Source organism: Monopterus albus, unplaced genomic scaffold, assembly GCF_001952655.1.
Source record: "Monopterus albus unplaced genomic scaffold, M_albus_1.0 scaffold292.1, whole genome shotgun sequence".
Lineage (NCBI taxonomy): Eukaryota > Metazoa > Chordata > Actinopteri > Synbranchiformes > Synbranchidae > Monopterus > Monopterus albus.
The window spans coordinates 1,007,421-1,016,860 of record NW_018128172.1 but is presented as its reverse complement, the minus strand read 5'-3'; the positions used below and the strand labels follow the sequence as shown (position 1 = coordinate 1,016,860).

The following is a 9,440-nucleotide window of genomic DNA, read 5'->3' as shown; positions in this document are numbered from 1 at the left end:
CTAGTTTCCCAAAACTGTACAGTAACAAATTAGCCACATATCCAGACCAGACAGAGACAGACAGCCTGTCATCTTTGTGAAACATCAACTGTAGCTGCAGAAGTAATGACTGTCACAAAAAAGTGAGTCTCTGAAATGTAGTGATCTACTACTAGCAATATTAGCACATATCAGTATGGAACCTGCAGGGCAAGCCTGTGTTTATAGCCCTTGTTCTACTATTCTGATATAAATAAATATGTATCATGGTACAGAGGAGCATCAGACACGACCCCACTGGTCACATGTCGCAGCAGGGCTGGGTTGATTAAAGTATCTGGCTTTGTGGTTGGCAAAACTGGGCCTGTGCAGGACTGTGCATCACATTTAAAAGATGTTAAACTGAGGAATCCATCATCTGATGATTCGGTGGGTTGAAAAAAAAGCAGATGTGCAACCTGAAACTGTTTCACCCTGGCTTCTCCACTGTAGAGTGCTTGTTCGTATGTGAGGATAAAATTGTTCAGCTTCTCTGACACTGGCTTTGGTTTCTATAGCTGTCTGCTGGGTGAGTTAAAAATGCTAAAAGACGTCACAGGTAGCTTCTCATCAAGCCTCTTCTTTCCACTCTGCCTGACCTTTGTCAGTTTTCTGTGAAGACTGGATTGTCTGCCTCTTCATCCAACCTCAAAACTTGTCTCTGATAGAAAAGCAAATGAAAAGGCAGTCAGTCATGTTGGCTTGTAAAGAGTATGGGAGCTGTGGGAATTAAAATGACTCACCTTTGGGTAGGAGTAACCATCAGGGCTGTGGCTCCTCAAAATGTGCACTTGGTCCTCAGAGGTTTTCTGATAGAAGGGGTTGTCAAAGTGAATCGTGTTGGCACTCTTCAGCCTGTAGTTCCTCCAGAGCAGCATGCCGCCAACAGCCACCAGACAAACAATCGCTACACGAAGAAAAGAAATCCAGAAGTGAGGCCTGAGAGCTGGCTGTTACTGTCTCAGATCATTTGTATTTTCTGTGAAGCAGCTCCCAAAGCAACATACCTAGAGGTAAGACAACATAAAGAGCTACTGGGGGAGTGGAGCCAGTCTTGGGTATGGATGCAGGAAATTCATGTTGGACATCTGAAGGAGAAGTAAATATAAATGACCTCCATTAGAGCTGACAGCAAGGCACTCAATGAAACAGCTGTTTTCTCAGAGCAAACTACATGTTGTTTGGAGTTGAAAGCTATTTCCGGTTCTTTTAACCAGGAACTCAGAGAGACGAGGCGGACCACTTGGATATATAAAAAAAACCGTGCTGGTTTATTCAAAGAATCACAGGTAAAATTAACATTACACGTCCAGATAGCTTCCACCTCCAATCCTGCGCGCAGGCAGATGAAGAATGAAAGACCTGAACCATTAATGCCTGTACATTTTATCACTTCGGTTGGGATAGCCCATACTACCCAGGGACGTCAAACCGTGACGTCACCTGATATGCCAGCTTGGAGCTGACCATAACAATAGTCAAAACATGAAGAAAATCAATGTGTGTGAATGTTGATTAGTGGTGTGTATCTAAGAACATTCTGACATGACATCTAGTGACATGTCATGACATTACACATAAGAAAATATTATGATTACAATTACGGTTACACATATCATAATAATAACAATAATCATCCTGCCTGCTGACAATCAAACTTTTTTATCTCATTACCCTTGGCCACGTACACCCTGCTAAAATCTCCTAAGCATTTAACAGCCTGAGCTAGACATCCTGTCTCCACTACACATTTCTAATACAACAAATATCTAACCAATATCTATCTGACTAAAAAATTACCTAACAGAGTGTAAATCTGATTGGGCCATTGCAGCATGAAAATGAATGCAATAACTTGCATACTCAACATATTAATGCAGGTGAAACCTGAGAGATATCTACTCAACAGGAAACACCTAAGTCACGTGATACGATTTCCTGTCTCCATGTTTGGTTAATGCTTGTAAAGCATGAAGGTAAACTTTCTCTATATCATCTACAACATGCTAAAACCACATTTATGTTAATTCAAGATACCTGGTGCAGTGTCTGCAGCCTCTATGTTGGTCTGGGGGATTTTAGGCTTCACTGACTGGGAGGAAGGGGTCATGGGTTCAGGTGTGGTGGTCCTCACAGGGGCCTTGATGGTGTGTGGAGCTGGCTTGGCTGCAGTGCTGGTGACCATGATAGGCACTGTTGTGGTGGTGCGGACTGGGGGCCTAGGTGTGGTCCTGGCTGACAGATGAGGGGGGTTGGTAGGTGGAACCTGAGGCTGCACAGGTGCTGCAGGTGTTGCCCCAGTTGGTGGTTTACAAAAACACAAGAGGAGGAGATGACATTCAGTAGCCACTTTATTAGGAACACCTGTCTTAGACTGAGTCTAACCTAATAGCTCTGCAGTAAATCCTCCTTTATGAAAGTAATGATGTTCACTTTGTGTCCAGACTGTTTCACAGAGGTGTTGGTTCACCTGTGTGATCACTGTGGAGGCTTTAGTTTGTGTTGCTGTTATACTGGTTCTATTGTTTAGCCCAGCCTCACTGATATCAACAGGGTGGACAAAAGGACAGCATTTGTTTTAGCCAAGAGTACCTAATAAACTGAGCATATATTATGGTATATTTGATCATTTACACACCAGGTACACATGTCCTCATATCACTAGCTAGCATCATGTTATCCGGACAGACGCAGGTATATTTGGGGGGATGTCTGCCTACTTGAGGAGCTGCCAGACACAAGAACTCACAGCTACTGTTGGACAACTGACACCAGTCCCTCCCTGTAACAAAAATGTGGAAAAAAGATTTCGTTTAGTTCAACTCATAAACATATACACACAGACGAGATGGTTTCTTATGAGCTGCTACTGTTCAATGTGACGATACATCAGTGCGGCTGCCATGGTACAGGGAATCATTCTAATGCTTGTATGTGTGTGTGAAGGCTGGAGGTCTGTCCACAATTAAAATCAAAAGAACTCACTGAATTGAACTCATTTTCATTTAATTTGTTACAAATGCCATAAGTGTATGATAAAAGTTACTTGATTTTTCTATAATACAGTATATAAGATGAACTGGACATTGCAGGGCATTCAGCTGGAGGAAGTGTCTGGAGAGAGGGAAGTCTGGGCATCTTTGCTTAGACTGCTGCCCCCGCGGAGGAAAATGGATGGATGGATGGATGTTACACACAAGGAATCTGTTTCCGGTACAGAACCGAGGCAGCCATCTGCGGCGTCAACTCAACTGATGGCTCTAACCATCGGGGGCAACGAGGGGGGTTCACAAGGACACTTCAACATGTGGACTGCAGGCACCGATATTCGAACAAATTGGTGGACAAGAGTGTTTGAAGAGTAAAAGACCATTATCCATCTGATATGAAAATTCATATCAGAGGCCACAAAGGTTCTGATACTAATGAGTAGAGTAGGTACTTTATTGATCCCAGAGTGGGGAAATTTCTGTGTTACAGCAGCAATAGAGAACAACCAACCTAACACCATAAGAATAGAACTTCATAGAAACACGGAAAAGAACACAACGAGGACACAGCTGTTGTAACTTCCTGCCACTCCGCGCGGCGCATGCGTACGTAAGTACGTAGTAACAAAGAACACTTAGTCTTAAAATAAAAAGTTACATAAAGGAAACAAAGCATCAGAACCGATGCACACAAGGATTATAAAAGTAGCATCATCAGAACATTACATTTTACACAGCACAAATAAGCAAATCAAAGGCACCTAAAAACAGGGCAAAGCAGCACTGGAGAGAATCAGGAACAGCAGTAGAGACTAAACAACCAGGAAATCAAGAACAATATGCATTTCACCCCCAGGAGCTGAATATTGAAACACAGTAGATTATTACATAGTCCCTCATAATTTCACCTAGCTTATCACTGCAGTGATGTGTTGTACAGTCTGATAGCTGTGGGGAGGAACGACCTACGCTAAAGCTCCTTCTTACACTGGGGATGTAACAGTCTGGTGCTAAAAGAACTGTTCAGAGCCTCTACTGTGTGGTGCAGGGGATGGGAGAGGTTATGCATGATGGATGTTAGTTTTACCAGCATCCTTCTGTCCACCACCTCCTCGATGGAATCCAGAGGGCAGCCCAGGACAGACCCAGCTCTCTTAACCAGCTTGTTTAGTCTCTTCCTGTCCCTGACCGTGCTACCTCCTGCCCAGCCCACAACAGCGTAAAAAACTGCAGATGTCACCACAGAATCATAAAATGTCCAAAGGAGTGCCCCCCTCACACCAAAGAACCTCAGTCCCCTCAACAAGTGGAGGCAGCTCTGGCCATTCCTGTACAGGGCATCTGTGTTGTAGGTCCAATCCAACAGGGCCAATGTTAGCTAATGTTGGCTAATGTTAACCAAATAAACAAGAAATAAATCTAATCTTTAGCACATGTTTCACGATAGCATTTTAGTGGTGTAAGTACCTGCAGGTTGTTTGAGGTTATGGTAGAGAATAATGTCTTCTGGTGACAATAAGTGCTCCGCCACTGGTGCTATGTCACCACCCGTCAGCCTGTTGGCACTGAGGATGGCATTGTTACTAACATCTGTCCAGAACACTCTCTCCTGAAAGCACAAAAGCAACAAAGCTTGAGCATTTAAGAGACTGAGAACAGGAGTAGTGAGGAGCATTGCAATCTGATTCTCTCAGCTCTCTCACATGTGCACCTGAAGAACAAATCTGTTCATACGATGGGTTTTTGTATGAAACCCGATGTTTGGATTCAGTGACCTTCAAAATAGAGGATGTGGATCCAGTAGGCCAAAGTTAACAGGCTTAAACTGCAAGAAAGTCTGCTCCACTGCACAAAATATGAATGAATGAAAGTCATGTTAGGCTTTTTCCCACTAGGGGTCACCACAGCGAATCGTCAGTGTGACATTTGGCACATATTTTATGCTCGATGGCCTTCTTTGACGCAACCCTGACTACAACCTGGGCCACAGCGGCGAGAGCGCTGTGCCCTAACCACTAGTCTATCAGGGAACCTCCACTGCACAAAACATACTTGTATTTTTAAAAAAAGGTATACAAGAATAGGTACTTGGAAAATAAAAGTAGGAGCACTAATAATTGTTATGCAGGACAGACTTTATTCCATAAGCAAATTTTTTGGCTTCAAGCTTAAAGGTGCATCCACATTGTCTGCTAACCCCAGTGACAGTGGGACAGGACCTGGTGCTTCCCAGCTACACCCCCCCTCCATGACCCTCTGCTGCCTACAGCCTCCTGTTATTATTCCAGCTTCTCCACCCTGTGTTGTCAAAGTATGGTCTGTAAATCAGCCCCGCCTGCCGCCTAGCCAAGGTTAGAAGAAGGGTTTTTCCAACCAGTAGTCATGTCAAACAGCCATGGAGGAGCTCTGGGCAGCTAAAAGTCTGAACCAGCAGCTGTCAGAGTGAAGAGGTGGCGTCTTTAGCACAGAGAGAGTGGGACAAAGAAAGAGCAACAACCAGGGTTAACATGGGTTTGGCTGTTTGACATGGAGAGGGTTAAAAGCAGCCAGAGGACTCAGACTGGATCCAGATGTGGCCTTCTTCCTTCTGGATGTGTTAGCATCTAAAGCTAAGCTGTTTGTTTTGGTAGCATTAGCCACCTAGCATGGTCAGGATTTTACCTTTGTGTTGAATTAATATGGTTTTAATTTGGGAGGAACTGGAGCTTTGGGTCACATCAGCAGTAACCAGAGTGTTCTATTGGACTGACATGTTTACTGTTAGCCAGCTAACGCTAGCTTTAGACTGAAGGCTACTTCTTGTACAATTTGTCCCAAATAGGCATCTGCAGTTCATGTCATATATTCAGGAAACAGGACGTGTTGGGAAGGGCAAAGGGCAGTTAGGAGCAGTTTAATGGGGTAACTGTTTGTCTCACTAGACCCACTGATGGAGAAGAGATTGGGTAGAGTAGCTTCAAGACAATATGTGTTTGTCAAAAATCCAATTAAAATAAACCAATAAAATCTTACAAAATACATTATTCAATATACAATATGTAACAACACAACTCGGAAATGCTTCCGGCCTACGTAATGCACACTGTGAAAAAAGTGATCTGGGGTCGAAATGCCACAAAATGTATTGCTCAGCCCTAGTTTAGGGTATGTTGTATTTGACAGAGTTTATCAGGTGATAAATGTCTACCTCAAACATAGTGAGCCCCAGTGGGTGAGCCAGCTTGTGTTTGTCAGAGATGAGGGTGCGTCGACCTCCGCCCTGCATGTCAATACTGGAGAGGGTGTGCAGCTTAGAGTCCACCCAGTAGAGCCGCTGGTTCAACAGGTCTGAGGGGAGAAGCAGGCGGGAGTCCGCAGGTCAGACCAGAGTCAGCACAGGACAGAAACAGCTTGGCACCAGAGAGACCTGGATGTTTACCGAGTGTGATGCCATTAGGCCACATGATGTCGTCAGTGACCAGGGCGGTGCGGTTTACTCCGTTAAGTCCTCCCTTCTCTATCTTGGCAGGATTCCCCCAGTCAGTCCAGTACATGAAGCTGGGAGGTGGAAAAATTATGTTAATTAAAATAGTCAAATGCACTGTTTCATTTGGACCGTTGACCACTGTTACATTTAGCACCTGAGTTTGATTTTTAATCTTTTGATGGAACTGTTTTAGTTTCAGTCAAATTTTGGCTATTTGATTTTTGTTAGCTTTAGTCAAATTACTGACATTACTGTTCTTCTTTTAGTGCTGTTAGGCTCACTTGCTGTGGGGGTCGACCACGATAGCACGGGGCTTCGATAAGCCTTGGTGAAACAATGTTTTTCGGCGGCTGCCATCAGCAGTTACCACGGAGATGGTGCTGCGGATGCTGTCAGTCCAGTACAGGTTACCATGGACCCAGTCAAAAGCGATGCCTTCAGGAGCACCGACATCGCTGCCGATCACTACGGTGTGATGAGCGGAGTCTTCAGCCGAGTCTATCTGAGCTCTGGATTCAAAGTGAAGAGCTGTGTCAGGCAGGTGGAAAGGAAACGCCATATTCTCATCTGATTTCATTGGCGCTCACCTGTAGATCTTCTTGTGGAAGAGGTCTGACCAGTAGATTTCTTTGGTGGCCATGTTCATGTCCAGAGCTACAACGTTCTTTAGACGGGGGATTACTCTTGTGTATTCACTTTTGTCCAGAGTCATCATCCTGATGTCATGATGGTTAGTAAAGAAAAGGTAGGCTATGGTACCTGTAAAGTTTGATTATCAGGACATTCATGTGAATGTTTAAAGTCAAACTGAAGCGAGAGCTCTGCGCCTTAACCACTAACCTACCAGGGACGGCTAATAAACACAAAATACTAATACTTTTATTATTTTATTTAACCTTCATTTTACCAGGGTAAGTCCAACTGAGGTATACAAACTCTTTTCTAAAACAGCTCTGGCAAAATTATCAGTGGCCGACTTACCGACGGCCTTGCAGGTGTTGGTGGCCGGGTCGACCTGGTAACCCTCCTCACACTGGCATTTGTAACTGCCGATCTGGTTGACGCAAATCTGGCTGCAGGTGTCCGGGTTGGCACACTCATCGATATCTGATAAACAAGTCAAACAGTGACAGTGTAACGAAAGAGGAGCCACTGTGTCCATGAAAGTGATGACATCCCTCTGTATCTGACGGTGCAGTCTGCGCGTCAGTGTAAACAGATTACAGGCATCAGGTTCATGAGAGAGCACAAAGAGGATGCTGGATTATTTCTGATAACTGTGTGGGAGGTTGATACCTTCACAGCGTTTTCTATCAACCAAGCTATACCCAGCAGGACACAGACACTCGTAGCCAAGCTTCAGGTCATTGCAAATATGAGAACAGCCACCGTTGTTGTACAGACACTCGTTGGAGCCTACAAAGGAAGAACAAATAGCCTTTATCTGAGGATACAACTAGTGCTCTGATGCTGCAGACACATTAAGGACACAGGCAGCTGAGAATGAGAATCTGTTCTCACCACAATCCCTCAGAGGCTCGTCCGACCAATCCCTGCAATCCCGCCTCCCGTCACACACCCTCTCCATGCTAATGCACTCCCCGCTTCTGCACCTAAACCTGCTGGGGGCGTCACAGTGGGTCGCTGAGCATGACACAAGGAAACAAAACATGGGATCAGGTAACAGAGGCACAGGTTAGAAACTATGTGATTCATTTAGTTTCCAGTAAGCAGGCAGGGAATGGGGGGAGGCGATTCATACCATTGACACAGCCCGTTTCATCACTCAGGTCCTTGCAGTCGTACTGTTGGTTGCACCGACGGATACCAGGGATACAGGTGCCATCACCACACTGATACTCATCAGGGTGGCAGGTGATACGAACTGAAAGGATGCAACATGCAGGAATTTGTTTATGAGTCCAAGAGATGATGCCTTGATACTGAGGACAGTGGAGTTTTGGAGTCGTTCTCACCGCAGTCGGCTTCGTCCGATTGGTCAACGCAGTCAGCCTCTCCATCGCACCTCCAGATGATAGGGAGGCACTCTCCACTGTTACAGTGGAATTCCGAGGACGAGCACTTGCCTCTCGCACGGCGCTTTGCAGTGCAGTTCTGAGGCCACTCGTCCGAGCCATCAGGGCAGTCGATGTCGCCGTCACAGACCCACAGGCGGGGAATACAGGCCCCATTTGTGCACTGGAACCCCACAGCACTGCAGGTGACGGGCGGGCAGGAAGTCTCGTCGCTGCCGTCATCACAATCATTCATGTTATCACACACAGAGGAGGACGACACGCACTGGCCGTTTCTGCAGCGAAACTCCATGACTCTGCATGGCGTCGGTGCTAACAGAGAGAAGGCTGTGATCAGAGCCACGACAGACAAGAAAAACACTGAAGCACAGATGTGTGGTCACTGCAGTTGTTTTCATCAGCTCCATTCCTACTTTATGCAAATAAAAGTAGCAGGACCACAGTGTAAAAATACTAAAGTAAAAGTGCAAAAGTATCAGCATCCAAACATACTAGAAGTACCATCAGTACCAGTACTCGTCCTGCAGAACGGGCCGTGTCCCAGTAACGTCTCTGATACTGGATCATAGTGGCTGATGTCCATCGCTTTAATGCTGCAGCTGGTAAAGGTGGAGCTGATGGTAACTATTCTTCTGTCCTTAGTTCGTTAGTCAAATTACAGTCAGTACAGAAAGTGTTCAGACAAGTTTTTCACATTTTGTTATGTTTCAGACTCATTTTAAAATGGATTAAATTCATGCGTTGTCTCAATCTACACACACACACACACACACACACACACACTATTGTGCTCCACAATAACAAAACAGGTTTTTGGAGTGTTTTGTAAATTCATAAAATTAAAAGACCTTTGGAGACTAGCCCTGGGGACATGGAATGTCACCTCGCTGGTAGGGAAGGAGCCCGAGCCTGTGCAGGAGGTTGAGAGGG

The 9,440-nt window shown here is 45.2% G+C and overlaps 1 protein-coding gene across 1 annotated transcript; it reads right to left on the bottom strand.

Annotated features, from left to right (window-relative positions):
* Nucleotides 1-223: 223 nt before the first annotated feature.
* ldlra (low density lipoprotein receptor a) lies at nt 224-8,816 on the bottom strand. The gene is made up of 15 exons (XM_020623103.1): nt 8,451-8,816; nt 8,237-8,359; nt 7,996-8,118; nt 7,771-7,890; nt 7,456-7,581; nt 7,062-7,233; nt 6,756-6,983; nt 6,427-6,545; nt 6,196-6,335; nt 4,476-4,617; nt 2,657-2,800; nt 2,056-2,301; nt 1,026-1,106; nt 762-925; nt 224-679 (listed from the first exon to the last, which is right to left on the bottom strand). The coding sequence occupies exons 1-15, from the start codon at nt 8,800-8,802 to the stop codon at nt 623-625; spliced, it is 2,337 nt and encodes a 778-aa protein (XP_020478759.1). The 5' UTR covers nt 8,803-8,816; the 3' UTR covers nt 224-622.
* Between the last annotated feature and the right edge of the window lie 624 nt (nt 8,817-9,440).